The sequence below is a fragment of the Herpailurus yagouaroundi genome, unplaced genomic scaffold (assembly GCF_014898765.1).
Source record: "Herpailurus yagouaroundi ecotype Mexico unplaced genomic scaffold, PumYag 207, whole genome shotgun sequence".
Classification (NCBI taxonomy): domain Eukaryota; kingdom Metazoa; phylum Chordata; class Mammalia; order Carnivora; family Felidae; genus Herpailurus; species Herpailurus yagouaroundi.
The window spans coordinates 3,364,231-3,389,083 of record NW_024412438.1 but is presented as its reverse complement, the minus strand read 5'-3'; the positions used below and the strand labels follow the sequence as shown (position 1 = coordinate 3,389,083).

Genomic DNA, 24,853 nt, shown 5'->3' with positions numbered 1-24,853 from the left:
GCCCTCCGCCTCCTCCGCCAGGTTGTCGCGCGCCACCTCGGCCGCGTGCTTCTCGCGCCAGCGCCGGTCGACGAGCGCCCGCAGGGCCGCCAGCTCGTCGTCGGCGCGGGCCCTCCACGAGGCGTCCCCGGTCTGCGCCCGGAGGCCCCCGAGCTCCGCGCCGAGCAGCTCGTTCTGCTCCTCCAGCGCCTTGACCCGCGCCACGTAGGCCTCCAGGCGCCGGTTGAGCTCCCACATCTGGAAAGATTCCTCCCCCAGGCAGCCCTCCATCTTGCTCGCAAGGCTGGCCCGCCGACGGTGGAGAGACGCGGGGCGGCGGGGGAAGCCAGCGACTCTCAGAGCTCCGAGGACGGACGGGGGACGGACGGGAAAGGGAGTCGGGCGGGGACAATGACGGGGCGGGGCGAGGAGCAGCCCGGCGACTGGACGTCCGCGGGGGGAACGGGGCTATTCATACTCCCGCCGGGCTGGCGGGAAAGGGGGCGGGACCCGGGCCTTAACCCCTGGAGTTCGGGAAGCGGGGCAGCCCGCGTCCCTGCGCCCCGCCCCGCCGTGCTGGAGTCGCGGGGAAAGACGCCACGCGGTGGCCTTCTGAGGGAGGAGGCCGCGAGGAAGGGTCATAGCCCCATAAAAGCGGACTGTGCGCAGAACGGGGCCGGTGGAAGGGGGGCCCGGGGCGGCGGCGGGGCGCGTCTCAGGAGGGGCACGGCTTCTTGCGCTCCTCGGAGGCTCGGTTTCTTCATCCATACGATGGGGGCAGTGGTGGGAGTCTCACGGGGCTGCCGGACGTGTCCCTGCCCTTCAGGTAGCAAGTGCTCACCCTGCTGAAACGCAGACAGACGACAGAGGGACACTGCACGGCACGTGCTCACACCCCGGGAAACCGAGAGGTCCGGAGAAAGGTGCGCGCCCCGTGACTCACCTCCGGCCTTCCCACCGCTCTTCCGGGTGACCTGAGGTTCGCAGACCCACTTTTCAGGGGAGAGCGGAGCCCCCCCCCTCCCCCCGCGCCGGGCGGGGGGCCCCCCACCGGTCCCCCCCCCCCCCCCCCCCGCCGTGTCAGGGGGTTTTTGGGCAGAGGGTGCCTCCTGGTGGTGAACAGATCAGGCCCGGAAGGGGCCGCTCTTTTTCACAAGCAGCCCCAATTCACTCAGCCTTTGTAATGTGCCAGATCCCGTTCCAACATGTTACTGACAGTCTCTGCATCTTCAAAACGTTCCCTTGAGGGTTCTGCAGTTCTGGAAGCGGAGAGCTCACTGGGGTGGGAGCACTTGGGCGGGTCTTCTGGAGGAGGGGGGGGGGTCCTGGGGCTGGGTAGTGAGGAGCAAGTAAGATGTGCAGTATGTAAAGGGGAGGCAGGGTCAAAAAGGGAGACTTGGGGATCTTCTGCTCACGGAAATCCAACTTAGGCTACGAAGTATGCACCGAGTACCTGCTATGTGTCAGCACCCCGCCCCAGCCCTGGAGAAGCCAGAGAGCTGGGGGAGCACAGAGAATAGAGAGGGCTTCTGGGTGGGCGGAGGAACAGGGTCAGTGACCAGAAGGCCACCCCTGTCCCCAGGCCGACTGCGCTTTGGAATTGGCCCCGGAGGGGTGGGGAACAGAGGAACTGAGTCAGTGCAGACCGAGGCTGAGGCTTCTCCATTCTCACATGACCTCACAAAGCTTGCTGTCTGGCTTGGGATGGCGGCTCCCAAGAGCTGTGTCCAACAGAGCTAACTTCCGGTCTGTCCCCTTTCAGATCCTGGCTGCGGAGAGAGATGCCGCCTACTCATGATCCCCTGGGGTCCTTGATGGGGCTCCCTGGAGGGATGGGGTGGGTGGCAGTGGGGTGGACAGGCCCTGACACTCTCACACAGGTGGGAGACATTTGACACTGTGTCATGCAGAGAGCGCCGGGTCTGACTTTTGTTACTTTCTGGCTAAAGGACCTTGGGCAAGCCACATAACTTCTCTAAGCGACCCTCAGTTCACCTGGTTGGTAAAGGAGGTTACTATGTATCCATTCCCCTAAGTTTGTTCTGAAGCTCAAACAAGACCACGTGTGGGGAGGTCTGGGAGGGCCATCACCATGAAGGCCATTACACTGGAGCAAACTCTCCCATGAACATTCTTGGTGAGTTTGGGGGTCGCGGGGAGCAGCGATGCTCTAGAATGCTGGCGAAGAGTGTGGTACGGATTCTCCTAAGGCAGGAGAAGGTGGGGACAAGCACAGCCTAGCAGAGCTACAGCAATGCTCAGCAGAATCTAAACAGATAACCGATCCCTGAAGCAATGACAAATTGGGGAAAAGGCGGCCCTTCGTGGAGGCCAGCAGGTGCTTAATGGGCACAAGCAGAGACACATGGCCGCCTCTCCTCCCCCTGGGGTTGCGTTGGATTACCCGGATTTTTGGGAGGCCTTCGGCTGCACTCGCTCTATGCCCGGGCCCAGGACACGTGGGCCACGTGGTACCACAGTGCACAGACACACAGTTCAGTGACCATCCCCAGAGATGTCAGAAAAGCGGGGAAGGCTCCATGGGCCGCCGCTCAGAGCTCTGTCCTTGGTCTTGACTGTCACACGTTTTTGTTAAAGACCAGAATGAAAGCATAGAAGCTGCATTTGTTGAATCTACAGATTATGCAAGAACTGAAAGATGTTGACAGAATAGAGAAAAAAATGAACCAGGTGACATTTAATAGGGATAAATGTAAAATTCTGTTTTTTTATTTCTTTTTTTTAACTTTTAAAATGTTTATTTTATTTTTTTATTTTTTTGAGAGAGAGAGGCAGACAGAGTGTGAGTGGGGAAGGGGCAGAGAGAGAGGGAGACGCAGAATCCAAAGCAGGTTCCAGGCTCCGAGCTGTCAGCACAGAGCCCGACGTGGGGCTCGAACTCTCGAACCATGAGATCGTGGCCTGGCCGAAGTTGGATGCCCAACGGACTGAGCCACCCAGGTGCCCCTGTTTTTTGAGTTCTAAGTCAACAGCATAAGAAAGGAACAGTAAGCGGGAGGGGGCGGTGAGGAGATGGGGGGGCGGGGGGGTGAGAGGCACCTGGGTGGCTCGGTTGGTTAAGCCTCCGACTTCAGCTCAGGGCACGATCTCACAGGTCTGTGAGTTCGAGCCCCTCTCGAGCCCCTGGTCGGGCTCTGTGCTAACAGCTTGAAGCCTGGAGCCTGCTTCGGGTTCTGTCTCTGACTCTCTGCCCCTCCCCCTGCTCAAGTGCATGCGCTCTCAAATATAAAATAATAAAACACAATTAAAAAAGAAAAAAAAGGAACAAAAAGGAGTAGAGTGTGCAGTGAAGACAGCCAGAGGGTCTTAGCAGACCACGGCTTGTCGTGAACCAACACCGTAAAGCGGGTGTCGACACAGGCAAGTGGTTAATGGATGTGAGGTGTCCACATCAGAGGTGCTGACATCCGCATTGCCCTCCACACCTGGAGTATAGTTCTAGATACTGTATTTTATTTTGTTTTTAAATATTTATTTATTTTGGGGAGAGAGAGAGAGCGCAAGCGGGGAGGGGTGCAGAGAGAGGGGGGTACAGAGGATCCAAGCGGGCTCCATGGTGACAGCAGAAAGCCTGACGCGGGGCTCAAACTCGCAAACTCGCCCCTCTGGATACTGTATTTTAAGAGGGACCTTGATAGGTTGGAATTGATCCCAGAGAAAGAAGACTGAACGGCAAGAAAAGTTGGAGTCATGTTTGATGAAGACTTTCTGAATCTACCCATGTCCCAGCTGAGCTCCAGAACTAAAAGCGACAGCCTCTCAGCCTCTGAGCACCGCACACACCTGAAGAGCTCCCCCAGAGCCACCCGGAAGGACTCTGTGCCTTGTCTACATGCATGGAGGCAGATGGAGCTGGAGGAGCCTGTGTGCAGGTGCCCTGGGGGTGCAGCCAGCCCTGGAGGGCGGCCCGCGGCCTCTGCGTCCTCTGCTCAGGGGAGAAGAGTGATGCCCCCCAAGGTGAGTGGGTGTGGGCCCCCAAGGGGACAGGTCCTCAAGGGTGGGGGTCTCCTGGGCAGGGGGCTTGCTCATCTGCCCTCTGGGCCTCGCTGAATAAGGGACACAGACTCTGGAGAGGGATGGCAGGGAACAGAGGGGGCCACAGGGAGGGGCAGGGGAGGTCTTGTGTGCCAGGAGGTCCCCGCCTGAGGGAGGCTGACTGCCTGCGGCATGGCTCCCACCCCTGTTTCCCCCCTCCTACAGAGGAGAGAGAAGCTCAGACGGGGTCTCCTAGAATGCTCTTACGGGACAGGAGAGGGAGATAGGCCAGAATGTTATGGAGGTGGTCACGGAGATCTCAGATGACCTCATTTTTCTTACCTCCCACCTTCTTTGCCTCATAATGCAGAGGCTGGGGCATCTATCCCAAAGTCAGCCCCTCCTTTTCTCTCCCTGTCCCCGCTCCTTACCCAACCAGAGGACGGTGGGGCTGGCCTGGCTGCCTCCTCCACAGCAGGGCACACAGCCTTCGCAGCCTCCATCCTGGCAAGGCAGCTGAGGGACAGCAGATGGGGTGGAAAAGTCACTGTACAAAGAGCCCTGTCCCTTTAGACGACTTGGACGAGTCAGTGTATCTCTCTGGGTCTCGGTTTTCCCATTTATTTATTAAGATAATACTTATGAGGCAATATTGAATGCCAGGTGCACCATATGCGCTAAATAAATATTGCAAAGGAATCACCAAGGACGAGTATGGAGGCCCCCCCCCCCCGCCAGATCCTGTGGACCTATTGGAGGACACACATGGGGGCCACAGAGCGTGGTCGGTAGACAGACGGGCAAAGGACGAGGCAGTATAGTTAAATCTGGGCCTTTGTCGGGGCGCCCGGGTGGCTCAGTCGATGAAGCATCCAACTTCGGCTCAGGTCATGATCTCACGGTTCGTGGGTTCTAGCCCCGCGTGGGGCTCTGTGCTGACAGCTCAGAGCCTGGAGCCTGCTTCAGAGTCTGTGTCTCCCTCTCTCTCTGCCCCTCCCCCATTCATGCTCTGTCTCTCTCTCTCTCTCTCTCTCTCAAAACATAAATAAACATTAAAAAAAATTTTTTTTTTTTAAATCTGGGGACTTTGCCCTCAAGGCAGCAAGAGGGTTTCAAGCCAGTGGAAGGGTAATCTGGTCAGACCTTCGTTTTAGGAAGATCACTGTGGAAGGTGGAGGTGGGGTGGGGTGCGGTGGGAGAGAATGGTCGGTCAGGAGGCTGTGGCCACCACCGAGGTGGGGTGTGATGAGTGGGGAGGCCGGGAGTGCAGAGGACGGAAGAGACGTGGGAATTCTTGGAATGTCAGTTCCAGAAGAGTGACAGGTGGGGATAAGGGGGTGTGGTGCTGTGGCCTAGGGAGACGTGCAGAGCGGGCCTGCCATTTAGAAGGATGATGCACCAGCGGGGCGGATAAGGGGGCCCGTGGGCGTGGACGAGGCCGTTGGGGGAGAGGACGTGGGGGTCCAGCTGTTCCCTTCGGTCTCTGGCCGCCCGCGTTAGAAGAGCAGCTTGCAAAGAGGCAGGGCGCCCCCCGGCGGGCTCCGGGCTCCGCGCAGACCTGTGCCCTGCGGCGCGGCCACCAGGGGCCGCTGCTGCCTCAGGAAGCGCGGCGTCCCCGGGGACCGATCTCTAAACCCTAGAGCAGGCGATCCTGTCGTCATCGTCCGTGGTTTTTGCTGGAGGAAACCACTCCGAGAGGTCAAGTGACCTATCCAAGAGCACTCAGTCAGAACCTGAGCGCAGAGCCCAGCCTCAGCCTGCACATCCACCCTCTCTCCGGGAACAAAGCTGGTGGGGGCGGGGGGGCGGAGGATGAGTCAGAGGGACCTCATAGGGAGGTCTCATCCCCTCATCTTCCTCCAGGGCCACCATGGGCCCCACGGAGCCAGGGGGTGACCGACTTGGGACTCAAGCCCCTGTCCCTTGGTTAAAGTTGAGTCTTCCTCTCCCACCACCACCACCGGCGCCCCCAGCTTGGGGAGAAGCAGACAGAGAAGAGCTGGACTGGACTGGAGCAGGGGTTGGGGGCGGGCTGGGGGTGCAGGCTGGGGGCTGGGGGCGGGCTGGGACTGGCTGTCCTGCCCACACGGAGCTCCCGGCAGGTGTTTGCTGACTCACTGACCGCACCCCAGGACTGAGTTTGGGCCGGAGCAGAGCACTGAAGGAGGGCACCGACACCATAGCATGCCTGTCCGATGAGCAGGCCCCTGGAAATAGTGGGGCAAGGCTGTGGAGAGCACCGGCCCTGGAGGCAGACCTCAGTTTGGGTCCTGGAGAGACACCTGACCTCTCTGAGTCTCAGCTTCTAAGGTGGGGACAGTAATACATACCCGACCTGATCCCAGACCGCTCACCTCTGTACCTCTGTCTGTCCTGTCCAAATACCCAGCGCCTGGCCCTTAACGGGAGCTCAGTGTGCGTCTGTAAAGTGGGTACATGAATGGAGAAGGTGGTGCATCTGGGCCCTTGCCACCTGCCGCCTCTGGGCGCCCTCACCCAGGCCTCCTGGAGAACAGGTGCACGCCTTGCTCTCAGGCACCCTCTGGGAAGGGTCGCTGGTTCCAGGGAGCACACCGTCTTCAGCTCCACTGGACAAATAAGGCCACGCTGTTTTTTATTTTTATTGTTTTATGTTTATGTATTTTGAGAGACAGAGAGGGTGAGCAGGGGAGGGGCAGAGAGAGAGAGAGAGAGAGAGAGAGAGAGAGAATCCCAAGCAGGCTCATTACTGTCAGCACAGAGCCTGATGTGGGGCTTGATCTCACGAACTGTGAGATCATGACCTGGGCCGAAATCAAAAGTCAGACGCTCAATCGACCGAGCCGCCCAGACGCCCCCCACACCGTTCTTCCCAAATGTGCCTAGCGGTTTACTCCCCTCCAGCGGCACACAAACAGGTCCGGTTTGCGACACGTAGTCTTGGTCCGTCAGGTCATTAATCTTTTCCCACCGTGACGTGTATCCATTTGATACGACTGTGGGATCACATCGCACGGATGACCCTCGCGAGCTCCATGCTGAGAAGGGAAAGTGAGGGGCAGAGCGTAAGTATTCAAACCCTGCCTAACAGTGTGTCCTTTGGACATTGTGCTCATGGAGTAAAATGTGGGGCTCGATCTCACCACCCTGAGATCAAGACCTGAGCTGATGGGGCACCTGGGGGGCTTAGTCAGCTGAGGGTCTGACTTTGGCTCAGGTCGTGATCTCAGGGTTCGTGCGTTGAGTCCCATGTCTGACTCTGCTGACAGCTCGGAGCCTGGAGCCTGCTTTGGATTCTGTGTCTCCTTCTCTCTCTGCCCCTTCCCTGCTCACACTCTGTCTCTCTCTCACACTCTCAAAAATAAATAAACATTAAAAAAAAGAAAAAAAAATTTTTAATAAATAAAGAGTTGGACACTAAACCCGCTGAGCCACCCAGGCGCCCCTATTGTGAAAGTATTTTTGAAAGGCAAACTAACGATAAAGCTAACCATGAGGCCAGCGGTGCCCTCTGGGGAGAAGGAGAGAGATGCTGGGGGGTGGACGGGTGTGCCCTTGTGTGTGCTATCACTCTTTACGGCTGGAGTGCGTGAAGTCTTTGGAAATACAGGCAGAGGACAGGGTATATTAAGCATCTGAAGGCTCTTGGTTACAAGGGCCCAGACTTCTCCCGTGTGGACCCAGGACCCAGTTAGGCCTGCGAGGCGGAAACTGTGGGGCCGGGTACCAGGCCGGACAGACGCGAGGTCCGAAGCCTTGCTTCTGTGCCATAGCAGGTGCCGCCGAGAGAGCGCGTGCCCGGCGCCGGTGCACAGACGGCTGCCTTCTGCAGGCTGGGCCGCCTGGGATCTGTCCCAGGGCCTGGGCGGAGACAGACACCCCAACAATCTAGGAACGAGAAACAATCCGTCCTGATCCCAGGCCTGATCTTCAGCCCTCCCCGGAGCTGCAGTGCTTGCCCTGAACCAGTGTTCCCTGACCCAAAGCAAGAGGCCCAGACGTTAATTCCAGAAAGAACTTGCTTGCGTTGTGGGACCAAACAGGAGTGGAGTGGGGTCAGAGAGGAGGCCCACCAAGCTGCAGAAGCGACCCCCGTCCAGCACCTCCTCCCCAGGGCTCGGGGAGGCCTGCGCCAGCCTCCCCCTGCCTCCTGCTGCAGGGGGAGGCTCCCCTGGGAGCCCTTTGCCGGATGCCGGATGCCGTGTCTCTAGGACACCTCCCACTGGGAGTCCAGGGCGGAGGGAGACCCACCAGGAGGGCATGTGAGGAGAAGGCGTTAGCTGTGAGTCCCCATGTGAGGAGACTGGGTGAATGATGGGGGAAGGAGGGACTCTGGGCAGCTGGGGGGTGGGGAGGTATATTTATCTTGTGAGCTGGTGGCATTAAAAATAACCGGGGGCCCTGAGTAACCCAAGCTCCCCAGCCTTCTCTGTCGGTGGACGCAATGTGATGAGGAAGCAGAGCCTGTGATGAAGTCCTGCTCCCCCCCACCCCCACCCCCTGGAAGGGACCAGGCAGGCGGGTGCCCAGGGAGGGAAGGAGGAGGGGAGCAGGGAGCCTGGCGGCGGGAACAATGCTGGCTCCCAGCCAGGAGCTGGAGTAGGGGGCTAAGGCGAGGGGAGGGCTGGGAGAGTGGGGTGGAGAGAGAGCGAAGAAAGGTGAGGTGACGGCGGTGTCCCCGCCCCGGGTGCGCCCACACGCTCCTCTGGCCGGTCCCTGAAGCCGCCTGAGAATAGAGCCTGTCCTCTGGGTTCCGTCCGATGAGGACCTAAAGCCACAGCAGGTGGCACTTAAGTTAGCCTTTGGGCAGGACTTCCCGGGAGGGCTGGGTGCGAAGGGAAGGGGTGAGCCAGAGAGGGCTGTGGGAGGGCGGACGTCTCCTTCTCCAGTAAGTGCCAGACTCCGCTGGCTCGTGGCCTGCGTTCTTGCCCCGAGACAGGCTGCTGGAAGGGTGACCTCACCTTTCTGCCTCTGCATTTCCACAGTCCCTTGGCTGGTTTCTGCGTCGGAGCCGTGATGACAGGACAATTACAGGAAAGCTTGTCTGAAAGGTCTAGCCTCTGCGCGGCTGGGAGGGGAGGCTGGAGCTGAGCCCCAGGCAGCCTGAGGGTGGGGAGGCTACGGTGGGGAGGGGGCCCTCCTCCTCGGCGCCCTGTCCCACGCGGCGGGCTCCCAGGTCCCAGCCTGGCTCCGGAGCTGAGTGGGGGGCCGTGGGATGACGCGCTTGGCACCTGGTCGGGGGTCAGGGGATATTTCCTCAGTGGCCCTGAGGTTGATGGCAGGTGCCAGGGAATGCACTGGCTCTGCCCCCCACGGCGTCTGCACCGCGCTCACGCTCTGAAAATGGTTGTCAGTAAATGCTGCCCATCCGAGGCCTGGCCTGGCCTGGATCCTCCCTTTGTAGGGCCTCGGAAACAGCGACAACACCTGTGGCCGTGTGCCACGCAGGGGGGCGGTGACCGCTCCCCCCCCCATCTCCTTATGCTCAGACACATGCCTGGGTGGGCTGAGATGGGTGGGGGGCTGGGTGTCCCTCCCGCAGCACGCTGGGCCAGGGGAAGGTGGCTCCCCCCTCCCCGGGCGGCTCTGGGCTGAATACCTCTGGGCTGGATACCCTTGCCTTCAGGCTCCTGCTGAAACCTTAGCTTATAATCCCTCACCTGAGGCTGAACGCCCCCCCCCCCCCCCCGCACCTGTCCTGGCCTCATAATCTGCGGCCCAGGAGGAGAGGGAGGCCCAGTGAGGGCACAGGCTTGCTCCACTCAGGGTGAGGGATGGAAAATAAGATCACAGGGAACAGAGTTCTCTGCACACGGAAGAACCCAGTCCACCCAGAGAGCGAGAGGGTGTGGAGGGGCCCAGCTGACACCTGCTTTGTGCTAAAGCCAAGCAGCCCCCTTTTGTGTGACCAGTGATTCCCCTGACGTCCTAGCGACCCCCCAGGCAGGCCACACCCCTTTCTGGTCCCCAGTTTCCTCTCAAACAAAGGAGAGGCATGATCCCCGAGAGGGCCCTTCCTTCTGGGACTCTGTTCCCTGGTTCTAGAATTCCCAGCTTCTAAGATTCCACCTCGGGGCGGCGGAAGGGAGGGCTGGCTGCGGCCGCGGACCGTGCAGCTGTCGGCTGCTCGGGCTTGAGTCACCAGCTCGAATCCCAGCCTGGCTTGTCACACCTGCTCACCTCCACGGGTGGGGGTGGGGGCTGGGACCTGAGTCAAGTCTCCTCCAGACGCCCCAGGTCTCCCCGGTGGCTGCCAGAGCTGCCCTGCTCTCTGCCTTCTGATCTCCCACGGCCCCTGCAAGCGGTTGAATCCCCGCAGGCATTTGGGAGAGGCTGGCCAAGCCAGCGCAGTGCTGGTGAAGGAGCCGGGAGCGGTGTGAGGTTTCTGGGGCGCCGGGCAGGGGCAGAGGTCAGGCAGACATTTGACGAGGAGGCAGAAGAATGCAGGAGATGACCTTTTGAAACCCTTCCGGTGGGCAGAGTTGGGGGGTGGGGGGAAAGCTCCGAGGGACGAGAAAGGGACCAGAATGTCGTGGGAATGATGGTTCGGGAGGAGACCGCGGGCTGGGGTTAAGTGGGGTCAAGCCCGTGTCACCCTGCCCCCTTCCGTGCCGCGACTGGGGCGAGGGGCCGACCCCGCCGTAGGGAGCAATTGTCAGGGCCCCGTGGGGAGCCTGGGAGCCTGGGGGGCGCCGAGGGGGCAGGGGGAGAGGGACCAGCCTCTGGGGCACCCAAGGGAGAAGGCAAGGGAGGCCCCCTGCCCCTTACAGGGCCGCTGGGAGGTCTTCCTAGAGGGGAAGGAGGCCAGGGCAGGACTGGTGAGGAAGGGGCAGGCCACCCCCCCACCCCCCCCCACCGACGTGGGGAGACCCCGGCGGCCCTGGCTGGTGGCAGGGGTGCCGCAGGCTGCCAGGTTCCTGCCGTTGCCTGGGAAGAGCCCAGCCCAGAGATCCTTATCCAGGACGGGAACAGAACTGGTTTCTCGACTGGCAGCGCCTGGGGGGGGGGGGGGGGGCCGGGGACAGGAAGAAGCCGAGAGGTCAGGAGGGCAGCAGGCCTGCGGGAGGGCCTGCCCAGGGGACCCCTGGCCGGCCCCGGAACGGCCTCCCCCAGCTCTGCTGGGGCCCTGGTGGTGCTGGCACACAGTCTGCACCTTAGTTCGCTTTCTCCACAGACCAAAGGGCCCCCCAGACCCCCACAGTCCTTCTAGCTGCCCCCCATCTTTCCTAGGTAGGGCTGGCCCAGCCAGGGGAAATCCCTGGTTGGACTCGGCCCCCCCCCCCCCCCATCTCCTACCCCCCTCCACAACACTCCAAGGCTCCCGAGGTCACTGGGGGAGGGGCAGGGGAGCCAACAGTCATGGGGGACCCGGGGAGGGGGACGCTCCTCAGAGCCTGCTGCCTTTCATCCCCCGCCACAAAGGGCCTGGCCGCCCCAGTGCCATCCATCTTGTGCCTGTGGCGGTCCTTAGGCGGCCCTTTGTCGGGACCTGGGGTCAGAGGGCCTGACCGGCAGGCCTCTCTCCTGACTCCCACCCCTGGGGCCCTCAATACCCTCTCCTCCCCCCTGGAGCTCAGCTCTCCTCCTGGATTCCCTCCTTCTCTGGGACCCTGTCGCCTCCTCCAGGCTCCTCCCAGCCTCCCCCTCTCCTCACCTCCCTCAGGGTCCCCAGTCTCCAGCCCCACTTCTGGCCGCCCTCCCCTGTGGGTTCCTTCTTGTCACACGCAGGCATGGAGGTACCTCTGGGCTCTGGGGGGCCCCCGCAGGCTGTAGGCTTTCCCGTCTTGGGTCTGGCTGTGCCCCGAATCTCTTCTAGGCCTGTCCCAGCAACGTGCTCCTGTCTCTCGCACAGCGTGCGGGTGTGCGTGCGTGCGTGCATGAGTGTGTGCGCGCACCTCAGTTCCCCTAAGATGTTGGTGCAGGTCTCCCCCCCCCCCCCGCGCCCGGCCAACCCCGGGGTAGAATCAGTCACACGTGCCCCCTCCCTGGTCTCTGCCCTCCTACCTTCTCTTCGCTCCATCACTCGCCCTCCGGTCGCAGGACCAGAGGAGTTTCGGTGGCCCAGGTCCCCGTGCTGCCCCCTCTGTGCTTGAACTCTGAGAAGCCTGGATGGCAGAGAAGGTTCTGCCCACGGTGGCGTGCAGGCAGGGGATGGGGGCCCCTGTGCATTTTCTTCCAGAGGCACTGCTGAGTAATGAAGGCCCAGGTAACGGGAGACGGGAGACGAGACAGAGGAGGTGGAGGAGGAAGAGGAGGAAGAGGGCCTTCAGGGTGGGAGGGAAGCTGGAGGGACTTTCTCACGGGCTGGGCCAGATGGGTGAGGCGGCCCCTCCCTGATCCCATCTCCTGGTCCAGGACTGTAACTTCCCTGTCACCTCAGGCTGGAGGGCGGGGAAGTGCTGGGGAAACAGAGCCAGGGGACGGGCCTCACCCTCTGGGAGCCCAGTCTCAGGGGGGACACACAGCCATTGTCCTCTGGGAGCCCCCAGTCTGATGGGGGAGACCCAGTCTCTGCCCTCCAGGAGTTCCCAGTCCGGTGGGAGAGGCCCAGTCCCTTCCCTCAAGGAGCCCCTAGTTTAAGGGAAAGACCTAGTCCCTGCCCTCCGGGAGCCCCTAGTCTGAGGGGAGGGACCCAATCCCTGTCCTCTGAGAGCCCCCGGTCTGGTGGGGGAAGGTCCAGTCCTGCCCTCACGGAGCCCCTAGTCTGAGGGGAGAGACCCAAACCCTGTCCTCTGAGAGCCCCCAGTCTGAGGGTGGAGACCTAGTCCCTGCCTTCTGGAGTCTTGGGAAACAGAAACATGCCTCTAGTCTCTGCTCTTCTCAGCAGCTTGATTCCAGAAAGAGACAAACTGGGCAGCAAAGCAAGAACCTATGCTCCAGCCACAAAGGCCTGCGGAGGGGAAGCAGAAAGGAGATGAAGCCGGGCCTCGGGTTGAGGAGTTACGGTGCTTCTGGATTAAAACAAAGCAAATGGCATCCAGAAAGCCGAGGTTCATCTCTCCATTTCTGAAAACAGAACCACCAGCCCCCAGGACCGAAGCCAGAGAGCCGTTCTGGGCACTCTGCCTTTTCTAACCCCTGGTCCCCTGAACTCGTGCATCACGGGGTCTCTACTCTCTGCCCCAGCGTCTCCCCAGCCTCCTGCCCCCCCCCACCCCCCGCCTGTCTCTGCTCCGTCTTTGCGTGGCAGCCAGAGGGATGCCACCCCCTTCAGTGGCTCATCAGTGGCTCATCACTGCTCTTGGAATCAAATAAGAAATATTTACTGTGGCCTCGGGCCCCTCAGGTTGTGCCCGTCCCGGCCCCCAAAGGCCCCAGCTGGCCTGCACTCCAGTCCCCAGGCCAAAGGCAGCCCCAGACTGTCCCTAGGGCCTTCCCCTGCGATTCTCCCTGCCTAGAGTACCCTCCCGTCTGCTTCACCCCACTGCGTCCTTCAGGCCCCCCGAAGTTCTCCGTCCTCCAGAGCACCTGCGTCCCCAGCACCTCTGCCCACCCCCAGGGTAAATGAGGCCTCCTCTGGTGCTCTCCCCCTCTCCCCCCCTTTCCTTCAAGCACCTACATGGTTACGTGGTCTGTGCTTATGAGTTGACCGGTGCGTTTATGTCTTTAATCTTCTGGTTCCCCGTTACAGGTCTGTTCCCTCCCGCAGGCCCCACGAGGGCAGCCATCTTGTCCATTGGATTCATTTCCAAGTTCCCAGCACCCAGCAGGGTGCCCGGCTCCCGGGAGGCTCTCAGGAAACAGTAGGCAGATGTGGACACGAAAAAGGGCCCACCATTGCCCCCACCCCCCACTCAGGGGCCTGGGCTGCCCCAGGACTCTGGACATCGTGTCCCCACTCTGGGGCCCTGACCTTCTGCTCTCAGCTGCAGCACGTGGCCTCTCGCGGGGCAGGAGCTGGAGGCCCTGGCCCCAGGGCACCCCAGTCTTTCAGGGAGTGGAGGCTCACCTGCCACACCCAGGCTGTGAAGCGTGACCGCTGGCTGTCAGCACTGCTGGGGGAGGGGCCGCTGCCACCGAGAAGCCAAGCTCTGGAGAAGCGCTGGGCGCCCGTGGGCCAGAGGGCGCCTTGCGGTGCAGGTGCAGGGGGGGAGCACACGCAGGAGGGGGTAGGGGCCACGTCTTAAATGGCCTCTGATGCCAGTCTGGACGGCATTCTGGACAAAAAGAGGAGCTGCAGCTGATGGGAGTTTTATTTTGTTTTATGGATTTTTGAACAAGGCACTGACATAATACAGTTCATTTATTGAAGAGCCCCCTCTCTTGCCCCCGGCAGCATTTTGGAGGGTGGGTCAGAGAGGTGGGACCCTCGTTTCCTGAGGGCTTACTATTGCTAGGTGCTAGGTACATGCCTTTGTGAGGTGGACGTTGTACATAATTGCTATGTTATAGATTAGAAATCTGCAACCCTCCTCATAGGAAAGCGCTCCTTCCCATCCCAGGGGCTCTGGGGGGCTTGTCACACCGGCCCACCTGTCCCGTGGCCATGGCAGGGCACGAGGACCAGGCCCCTTGCCCTGCCAATAGCCAGTGGGCCAAGGGACAGTCATGCAGTCAGACAGAATCGAACCCTTTCTGGGATGAAGATACGGACCCTGGGAGAGAGTCCTTCTTTTGGGGGACCCCAGGCTGTGACCATGTAAGCATGGGGCATCTGAAGACCATTTTCCGTGATGGAGGGGAAACTTCTACGTGACAGGATTGAGCGTGGCCAGAGCACAAAGGAAACGGAGAGGACAGGATGGGGGCAGTGGGGAGAGGCTGGTGACCTTGCCTGGATTTGGCTGGACCCCACTGAAACTTCCCCGCACGTAAGTCATTGGATTACAGACCTAAAGCTCAAAGAAACAAAGCAACTCGCTTGAGGTCACGTAAGCATAAGCAGCCGGTGACAGAGCAGGCCCCACGACGCCCTGACGGTGAAGAGCGGGGCAGGCCAGGTTGAAGGTGCTGTTGCCTAAACAGCTGAGCCCTGAGCCGGTCTGGTGGGGGGCCTTGGCCTGCGGGAGGGGGGCGGGCACTTGAGAGGTCACCGTGGAACTTAGGAGGACGCGGTAGAGCCTGGACCCGAGAGTGGAGGTGTGGGAAGGGGTGTGGGGGCCGGCCGGGGGGGGGTGTGCAGGTCTCAGGGCTGAGATAGTGGAGTCCCATCAGGGGGAGCCCCGGGCAGGAGCGAGGTCGGCCTGTGGGCATCGGTGAGCTCATCTGGAACCATGTGGGAGGTCAAGGCCAGGCCTGGGGTGGCCCAGATTGGAGCTGGAGGAGAGGAGGAACAATTGGAGGAGGAAGCTGGGTCACCATCATGGAAAAGTGGGAGTCAGCTCTTGCGGGGGGGGGGGGGGGGGGGGGGGTGGGCGGAGGGAGGGAGGGACGAGGGGAAGGCCCATCCCTCCTCTCATCCTGCTGCTTGAACACCTGCCTCCCACACCGCATTTCAGAGGCAAAGTGGAACTCAGGCCACTCATCTGTCCCCTTCCCAAGGAGCCAGAGACGGGTTGTAGTTTTCAAAACATTTTAATAAAATTAACCAATAAATATTCTACACTGTGTAGGCTACCGGGACAAAGAGTGGAAACCAGAGGGCCGTCTTTCCCACTGGGGCCCTCAGGTCCCCTCACAGAGAGAGGGGCTGTGCTCTGGGCTGGTTTGGGGCTGGGACTGCTGGCCGGGGAAGGGGAGTGACTCTGGACCGGGTGATCAGGGTTCTTACCATCCACCCCTCTTTGTTGGGGGAGCGGAGGAAGGGGAGGCCCCAAACAGCAGAGCCCCGCTGGAGGCATCCCAGCATCCCCGGGAGTGAGCGGGGTGAGGGGAGAGCTAGCCTAGAAGGAAGGGGGAAGGGCAGTGGGGCCGGGAGCAGGGGCTGGGGGGCGGCTCTGGAAGCCCTTGGACCGTCGGCCGCTCACTCTCGGACATAGACCCTGGTGCACACGATATCATCCGCCGTCATGGTCTAAAAGGACAGAGGTCAGAAGTCATCGTTAACCTGGAAGGCCCCTGGTCCTGCTTCTAGATTCAGAATGGACAGGCAGGGGCTGGCCCCCAAAATGCCCTGGTGTCACGGGAGGGAAGACGGCATAGACCCCCCCCGGGGCTGTGTCCCCCATACTCCTCCCCAAGCTGTGAGGACGGATTGCCCAGATGCCACCCTGCCGCCTCAACCCACATGGCTTGCTCCACACGGGACACCATTGCACGGCCACAGGGCAGCAGCCTGTGGGACAGGGACAGCTTAGTCCTTCCCCAGCAGCGCCATCAGGAGGTGGGGAGGCCAGCTATGGTCGGTCTTGAACCTCCAGCGCCCTGCAGCGTCCCAGAAAAGCCCGAAGGTGGCACCGGGCTTGTGCTCAGCTGGGAGCGGCTTACCAGGACCAGCTCCCCGTCGTTGGTCAGCTCCCTGGTCCACGAGGTCTTGGGACCCTCTCCCTTCAAAAGCCTCTGCTCGCAGACCATTTTGTTCTCACTCTCCCATTTCACCAGGCTCTGCAGGAGAGAGGCCAGGTGGGCTGGGCCCGCAGCAGGGTGGGTGCCGCGAGAGGGATTTGCTCCGCTGGAAGGATCCCAGAACACTCCGGAAAACGGCACGTGGTGAGGCAGGGCAATGGAGGCCATGACCCCGAGGGACTCACCTTGCAGGGTCTCCCGTCCACCGTCTGCTCCTCGAACTCCTCTCCGATCTTGAAGTTGATCTCCGTGGTGCGCACCGTGGTGGAGGTTTTGATGTAGAAAGTGTCTCCCTCCTGCTTGATCTCCACCGCCGGCTTGGATGCCGCCGCCACGGCGATCTTCCTCAGCATCACGTTCACCCCTGCAGGGAGGTGCCGGCGCCCTCACTTCGGCCCAGTTCGCCTCACTTGCCGCCCTTGGTCCGCCCTGCTCGACACCCTCCGCTGGGGTGGACTCCGCAGAGTCACCGTCTTCACCCCTGCCCAAGGGCAGGCCAGACCCAGGATCCTCAGCCAGGCCCCGCCACTCCTATCCAGGAAGTAGGGGCCACTCTCCTTCCTGCCGGACCCACCTCCCCTGTCTGGCACTGGGTTGGCCTTCATGTGCCCAATCTCTGTCCCTCCCCAAAGTGAGGAGCGGGGACTATCAGTGGGTGACGAGGAGGAGGGGGGCGGCTGGTCCCCTCTTACAAATGGCCTGGGGAAGCCAGAGATTCTGCGGTGAGATCCACTCGGCCCTGACATCCACGTGGCTCGGCCTCTCTGGCAGGCCAGGTGACTCTGGGCAGGTGACGGAACCTTTCTGGGCCTCGGGTTCCTCAAGCATAAAGTGGAGCCCCCACAGCACGGGTGACGTGTGCAGGACTCAGCGCACGCAGCACTGGGTACACCTTCCAGCTTTCAGGAAACAGGAGCTCTTATTATTTTTACTGAGAAAAGGAAGTCGAAGGAAAAGCCAGAGCTCACCTGCCCTCCTGGCTCCTCTCCCCTCGCGGGACGGAAAGGGACACTGCCCCCCCTCCCCCCCATATGTTCCTTACTCTAGGATCCTCGTGACCTCAGTGGTCAGGTCTTCTGGTTCAGCCTCTGTGGACCCAGAGTCCCTGTGCCGGCCCCCCACATCCTTCCCCACACTGGACCCCTTCTCTTTGCTCCCCAGTCTCTAAGAAGGGTGGCGAAGCCAGGAGACAGCATCTGTCCCAGGAAGAAAAGCAGGCAGGGAGGCCTACCTGGCAGGGGCGTGTCTGAGCATCACCCCGCTTCCCCTGCTGGGCGCCCCCACCCTGACCTGGAGCAGAGACCTTCAGGGAAGCAAGGGGTGGGGATCGGGGCGGGGGGGGGGGGCAAGCAGGGTTGGGTCAGGGAAGCCGAGCTCCCTGGCCCCCCTGCAGACCTGGGTTCCTACAGAAACAAATCCTCTTTCCCCTTGGCACCAAAGCAGACCTGCTCTGTTCCAGAAAGGGACAGGGAGAGCGGATGGACTCCCCCAGGGGTCCTAGGAGCCCCCTTCTCGGCTGTTGGGAGAAATGACCGAGGTCCCCGGGCCTGGTCACCCTGGTAGAGGAGGCCCATCCCACCCTGTCTCCACCGTGTTGCCCCCTGAAAGTGCAGCTCACCTTCTGACAACCATGTTCCCCGTTACAGGAACAGAATCTGCTCACGCAGCCCGCCTACCATAGTGGATGGGACACGTATCCCCCAACACCACCTGGGCATGCCTCACCAGGAAAGGGATCCTTGACTGGGGCAGAGGGGGCAGGGAGGGGCCGAGGTTCCTGCAGAGGCAAGGCTGGGCGAGGCCGGGCTCGCAGGAGACCCCGCTCCAGCCAGGGCTGTTTGTCTAACGGGTCTGTTTTCAATCTGCCCCCAGCAGGGCCTGAGGAGGGCACGTGGCTCTGAGAGACCCTGCAGGGAGGACAAACAGACCACAGACAGACAGACCACAGGGTTGGGCTTGGGCTCTTAGTCTCCAGCTGGGCCTGCGGGTGTGTGCCCGGCCACCTCGGGCCTCATCCACTGGGGACAGGGGTCAGAATCCAGACAAGGGGAGGGAACGCATCTAGGCTTTCTGAAGGGAGAGTCTTCATTTTGGTTTTTAGTTTCAGCGAGGGCAGAGTGGGGAAGATGGGAGACATGCCTCGAAGGAGCGCTGGGGTTAGGGGGCAAGAGCTAATGGCCAGGCATGATGGAAACAGCGTTCCAGACTCTTCGGAGGTCCAGACTCACCCACACACAAGTGCCCCCCCACTCCCCCTGCCCAACCGGGGTCACTGTGTTCAGTCTAGAAATGGATGGCATGCTTACCCGTAGGCCGCAGGGCTCCCAGGTGGCGGCTTCCCAAATGTTCCCCTTCCCAGAGCCCCCTCCCAGCAGCCTGGGCTGGGGCAGCTCCCCACACACCTCAGGGCACCCAGGAGTTGGGAAACGCACTGAGACTAGCCTCCACTCCCCCCACCTTTAACCCACACACCCCGCAGGGGTGGGGGGGGGGGGGGGGGGTCTCAGGGGAGGGAGGGAGAAGAGAGCCCGCAGTTTTTCGGGAATGGGGGGCTGGGGTTTCACACGAAGCCATTTGTTGAAATCTAAGAAAGTGATAATTATGCAGAGACTTGGGCCTCTGGAGCTGCCCGCCTAGGGAAGCATTAGTCTCACGGATGGAGGGCGGGGGGGCGCAGAGTGGAACGCGCTGAACCGGGAGGCCGTGTGGGGACTGGGCTACTGGCCGCCGCGGGGGGCCAGGGGCGAAGAGGCGGCAAGGTCTCGGAGGGGCTCCCCTGCCCCACCCCCGGGACACCGACCTCGTGCTTTCTACTGGATCCACAGGCTGGTCGCTCAGGACCTTTAGGTCCCGGCCCTGAGCCCCCCGACCCAGGCGCTCGGCCCCCTTGCTCGGGGACGCTGACGCCCAACCTCCCCCGCCCGGATCCCCGCCCTGCTTTCTTTCCCGTGCCCACCTCGAGGCCCCGGGCGCCCGAAAATCTCCTTACCCAGCACTTTGAGCAAATCCTCGAAGTTTTCCGATCGGATGATCTTCCAGCTGCCGGAGAAGTTGGGCATGATGCTTTGGTCGGAGCACTGGACGCCGAGTCTTTTCGTCAAGAGAGATGTCGCCGACCTCGCCTGGTCGTGAGACTCGGGAGCCAGGACACGTCCCAGGACAACCCCGGAGCTGGCTTGGGCTCCCGCGCGGGCAGCTTTTATACCCTGCGCCGGGCCCGCCCCTGCCCGAGAGAGAGAGAGAGAGAGAGAGAGAGAGAGAGAGAGAGAGAGATGGCTCCGCCTGCCGCCCCGCCCCCCACCCCACCTGGGGGGCCCTGAGCCCCGGCTCCCCGGCCTTTGGATCTGGCCCCGGGGGCGGGTGCAGGGCTCGCCGGCCGGAGACAGCTGGCTCCCGCGCCAGGGGTGTCTGGGGAGGCGACACGGGCCGAGCGCTCGGCTTGGGCTCTCAGCCGGGAGGAGGGGGCGCCAGGCCCGGGGCGCAGATACCCAGGTCTCACGTCCTGCAGCGCGAGCCCCAGGGTCACGTCTCGCTCGGTCCCCACCTGACTCGGTGCGCTCGGCCCCTTGGCGCCCGGCACCCGGTGGCACTACCAGCGGGCGAATCCCGCTCCGAGCCGGAGCTGCGGAAGACGAGGCGGCGGGGCTCGGCTCCACTGGGGCCCAATTGGGTCCGGGGCGGCCGCCCCGAGCTCAGAGACCTGCGGGGGAGGCCAGGGGCTGCGGGGCCGGGCACCCGAATGAGGCAACGGCGCCCCCTGCTGGAGCGGCTGCAGGGGGCGGGGAGGGGCGCCCCCCCCCCCCCCCCCCCCAGGCCGGTCTCCCCAGAGTTTAGGGCTGCGGCAGTGCCGGGGGCCTCTGGGGACCCTGGAAGCTGGCGCGGGGGAGACTCCCACCTCTTGAGGGGTTGGGCGGGCATCGAAGGGTTAAGCAGGAGCCGCGGGCGCGAGTCTGGGGAGGGCAGAGGTCACAGCCAATCACTTGACACGAGCTCTTTATTAAGGCGGTTTCTCCGTCTCCGGGCTCCCCGGACCCCCAGGGGATCGCAGCCGGCGGCGGGGAGGGGAGGCGGGGACCGAGGCGCGGAGCCCCGGCGCGCCACGCTGCCACCCAGGTTGGAGGGAGACTGGGTGCCCCGGGAAGGGGGTGGAGCGGGGTCTCAGGTGTCACCGTCGTGCGCAGTCCAAAGGGCGGAAGGAGAGGCCGCGCCGCCCCCCCCCCCCCCCAGCAGCTTCGGAGCGGAACATCAAAGGAGGGGGCCGGGCCGGCTACCCGCGGAGACCCCTGCGGGGCGGGCTGGGGGGGCCTGACCCAAATGGAGGTTCCCGAGGCCGCCAACGGTAGAGCCCCGGAGGCGGACGGGCCCGGCGGGCGCCCAGGACTGCGGCCCGCTTCCCTTGGCGAAAGCGCGCACGTGGCCCCGCTGCCCGCCGCGCGCCGCACCCAGGCCCCGCTCCAGGCCCCTCGCGAGGAAAAGCCCCACATCTGGTCCCGGCGCTGGCCCCTCCCTGCCAGCGTGTCCGTGGGAGGGGCAGAGGACAGGCTCACTGGGACTCGGAACCCTTCTTCTTAGAGCCCCGGACCGGCCAAGAGGGTTGGTTGGGGGCCTTGGCTGGGGAGGAGGCCGGCGGAACAGAGCCCCAGGAGAGGGGCTGGGGAGCTTCACGGACGCCCGGACAAGTGCTGGGGCTCCCTCCGTGCTGTGAAGAGGGGAATCCCTGAAAAATGCCTGTGTGCAGACAGTGCAGCAGCCGGGGTGCCTCTGAACTGAAGGGATGGATGGCAGCGGGACTGCCCTGCTTAAGGGAGGGAGCTGCGTGCTTCAGCCGGGCTTTAGGGGTCCCGGGCTTGTGTGGGAGGGCTTCTCTGGGGGTGGGGGGTGGCCTGGGCTTCTGCAGTAAGAGGGCAGCAGGTCGGAGCTCTGGGAGGAAGGGCAGACAAAAGCAGAGGTGGTGGAGGGGAGGGGTGGGGGGATGCCTGGGGCCTGGGGTTGGACGCCGGCTGTGCTCCTCCCCCCACCCACTGGCGCTGCTGTAGGTAAAGGGAGGGGGATTCGGTTCTGACAGAGAAATCAGGCTCCTGGCCAAAGGGAGGAGGAGAGGCCTGGGGGAGGGAACAGGGCAGGAACCCATGCACCCCTCCCCCGCTCCCGCGCCCAAGTCTTGGTCTCGACCCGGGTCACCACGACCACCTCCTCTCCACACCAGCCCTCTGAGGCCCCTGCCAGAGAGTCCAGTCCCCGGCTCCGTGGGCATCTTTCCTGCTGTACATGAGAAGGGCCGGTGCAGGCCGGCTCCCCCAGGGGCCTGGTGACTAAGGATGTTAAAACCTCACCCAAAAGATGGTCAGCAGGAGGCTGGACCGACAGGAGCACAGAGACGGATGTGGTCTGGCTGAGGATCCTGGCGAGCTTGGAAGGGGGCTCTCTGGGGTGGGGGCAGGGAGGCCTGGGCCCATACACCTCCCTTCACTTCCTCACCCCAACCCCCCACCCCCCACCCCTTGGCCAGGCAGCCAGAAGTTCCAAAGAGACAGAAGGAAGACAAAGGGAAGTCGGGCTGGGAAGGGGATTTTTTCCAGATGTGAGTGCTTGTGGTTTGGCAGCTCTGAGCCTGAGCTCCGGCCCCCGGCACCCCAACCCTGGCTGAGGGGGTGGGTATGGGGTCTGAGAAGCTAGGCCGGCGGTCCCAGCCCCCAGCAGCCCTGTGAGCCCACGGGCAGCGTGCTGGCGGACGGGCAAGTGGAGGGGGCTCCGGGGAAGGGGCTTAGGGGACACTGTGAATGGGACAAGAGGACTGGGGGTTGGGAAAGGGGGCTACCAGTGGGGGATGGGGAGCCCAGGGGCTAGGCTTGGAACCGGGCAGCGGGGAGGAGCTTAACCCCCACCCCACCGTCAGTCACTCAGTCACAAACAACTGGCTTTAATTTCCCTCCAGGATCAATAAGGAGAAGGAATTTCCCTAGTGTTGCTGGCCTTTTCATTATGACCAAACCTGATGCAGATCTGCCCCGGGGGGTGGGGGGGGAGTGCGCAACCCAATCTCCCTTTCTAGCTTTCTAGGAGCCTTGGTCTTACCCCTGTTGGGGGCTCCCCCAGGAATTTGGAGACTCAGGGAGGGGGGCGCAAAGTTGATGAGAAAAGCTAGAACAGCGGAGGCAGCATGGGGGTGGGGTGGGGAGGAAACTGGGCTAACAGGAAAGGAACGTTCTGGGGCTTTGTTCCCATTGCTCGGTGGCTGAGAGGAAAGTGGCTGGTTTTGCAGTGGAAGGAATGGAGGTTGGCGCGCTCCTGGCTGGGTGGAGGGGCGTGAGCCCGAGTGGATGTAGATGTGTGCCCTACGGGGGGGGCGGGGGGACGGGTCTGGGGGCTTGGGAAGAGGAGCTGCCCCTACCCCCTCTCCGTCGCTTCGGTGAGGATGGGGCTGGAGGGACCAGCAGCCCAGCTGGGGTTGGAAAGAGTGGGAGAGTCACGAATCCCACCCCCCTCCCGCCCAGTCATGAACCCCTTCCCCTCCCCGACCTACTGGGACCGGAGAAGATTCTCTGGCCAAACTCAGCACTTGTATACGAGCCTCACCCTGAGCAGTGTTATTACATCTGCTGGGTCAGAGAGTTTGTTGGCTGGGAGTCCTGTAGAAATTAAACCCAGGTGAGGCTGGACACTGGGTCTCTGCCACTCGGTGTAGGGGCAGCAGGGCGGGGGGGGGGGCGGGGGGGGCCGGGAGTGGTGTCTGAGAGTAGGATAAAAGAGCCAGGAGTGGCCGGCGAAGGACAGTGGCGTCCCCTGGGTCCCCCGGCCGTCAGCATTCCACATGGGGCAGTGTGAACTCAAGCCTCCTGCCCCCTGGTCTGGTCTGACCCCTCAGGACCAAGGGGAATGTTCCATTCTTGTCTGTCTCCCTGGGTTCAGGGACCCAGCCCTTTGCAAGGCTTTGGTAAGGCCTGGCTCCGACTCTCCCCACATCAGATTGCTGTTGTAGCAGGACGCACGGAGGTTAGACTGGAAAAGAGCTTCCAGTGCGCCGAGGTGCCGTCTGGGGGACAGGGCCAGAGACCTGGAAAGCAGGCGACTCACCTCCCTGCAAACCAGGGAAAGGGCGGCAGAGAATCCCGAGTGACCTGAAGAAAGGGGCAGCTGGACTCAGAGGGGATGACAGTGACCTCCAGGGCAGGTGCGGCCCGGCAGGGTCAGACGGTCGGTCGGGGTGAGGGGGGGGCGGGGGCTGCCCGAGTCAGAAGTCAGTCAGAGCGGCGAGGGTCTGCGCCCCGGCGCCCAGGCGGCTCCTCTGTTGTTTTTGGCCCTGGTGCCTGGTTCCCAGCTGCCAACGCTCTCCCCAGGGCTGGGCCGGGCCCCGAGCGGGGCAGGCAAGAGGGAGGAGGTGGGGATGCCCTGGCTGAGGACGTGTCCAGACTGAATCTTGTCCCCCGAGAGAGGCCCCTGGCTCAGCTGGCCTCCGGTCACACTGTTCTCGCTCCCTGACCCCGGGATCTTTGCTTCTCTGTCCCTCTGCCTTTGTTCCAGACTGGTGCTTCCTGCTGGTCTGGCATAGGGCATCACCTCTCTCCCCACCTAGGCGGCTGCCCATTCTTGCCTGCTGCGGTCGGCGACAGGCACCGAAGTCGGGCTCCCCTTACTCTGGTCTTCCTGCCTCTTGGAGAACCTCCAGCGTTAAGTCAGGGATCCAGCGTGGCTGGCACTGTTGATGGCAACTGCCAGCATCTGAGGCTGCACAGGCCTGGGCCTGACTCTGGCCAGCTGTGGCCCGCCCCCCCCCCCCCCCCCCCCCCCCCCCCGCCGTTTCCCCTCCGGAAGGAGCCCCTCCCCCTCCCAGGGCAGCACTACTGGAGGGAGAAGTCAGGCGGCACCAGCACCGTGACCCGCAGTTAAACTCCTCTTGGCTTTTATGAGCCAGTGACTGGGGCTGGACCCCTCTGCCACTCCCACCCTGTGCTGGGCACCGGCCCCTTAACCCCTGGCAGCCCAGGGCAGGAAAGGGAAGCCGGAGCAGAGACAAGTGTGGCAGTAGGCCGGCGGTGGTCTTGCACAGGACTGGCTCTGGGGGCCCAAGCCATCTCCCAGATGCCTCCTCTCCCGCTCTCTGAGGACGGGGAAACTGAAGAAGAGCCAGAGGTCCCGGGAACCCCTCTCCCTGTTGAGATGATCAGGAGTTTCGGGAAGAAGGAGGAAATCTGCAGGGCTGCGCGCGGGGTGGGTGCTCTCTTCCTGCTCTGGCCTGGGCTGCAGAGGGTGGGCACGGGGCCAGAGAGGCAGACTCTGGGACTGGACAGGAAAGGGGCAGGAGGGAGGGGCGGGGGTTACGGTGCCAGAGAAGAGGCTGTGAGGTTCTGAGGTCTGGGCTTTGAGGTTCTGGACGGGGCTAGAAAGAGGGCATTGGGCTCTGTCCCCAGGAGCCGGGGCAGGACAACAGGGGCTGATGGGTCAGCGTCAGGAAGGA

The 24,853-nt window shown here is 62.6% G+C and overlaps 2 protein-coding genes across 7 annotated transcripts in view; both read right to left on the bottom strand.

The window, feature by feature from the left end:
• NES (nestin) overlaps window positions 1–440 on the bottom strand; it is a 9,241-nt gene extending 8,801 nt beyond the window's left edge. Inside the window, exon 1 of the mRNA XM_040452348.1 lies at window positions 3–440. Coding sequence (XP_040308282.1) covers window positions 3–270 — 268 coding nt within the window. The 5' untranslated portion in view covers window positions 271–440. The remainder of the gene's footprint in view (window positions 1–2) is intronic.
• A 15,015-nt stretch (window positions 441–15,455) lies between these two features.
• On the bottom strand, window positions 15,456–21,869 carry CRABP2 (cellular retinoic acid binding protein 2). 6 transcript variants are annotated; one of them, XM_040452592.1, is made up of 6 exons: window positions 21,732–21,869; window positions 20,294–20,348; window positions 19,943–20,117; window positions 19,388–19,621; window positions 16,584–16,762; window positions 15,456–15,907 (listed from the first exon to the last, which is right to left on the bottom strand). In XM_040452592.1, the coding sequence occupies exons 1-6, from the start codon at window positions 21,852–21,854 to the stop codon at window positions 15,891–15,893; spliced, it is 783 nt and encodes a 260-aa protein (XP_040308526.1). In that variant the 5' UTR covers window positions 21,855–21,869; the 3' UTR covers window positions 15,456–15,890. The 6 variants fall into 6 exon arrangements, with proteins under 6 accessions (XP_040308526.1, XP_040308527.1, XP_040308529.1 ...); XM_040452593.1 differs by lacking the exon at window positions 21,732–21,869 and having other exon boundaries at window positions 19,943–20,098; window positions 20,294–20,688; XM_040452595.1 differs by lacking the exon at window positions 21,732–21,869 and having other exon boundaries at window positions 19,943–20,020; window positions 20,294–20,673.
• Window positions 21,870–24,853: the final 2,984 nt, after the last annotated feature.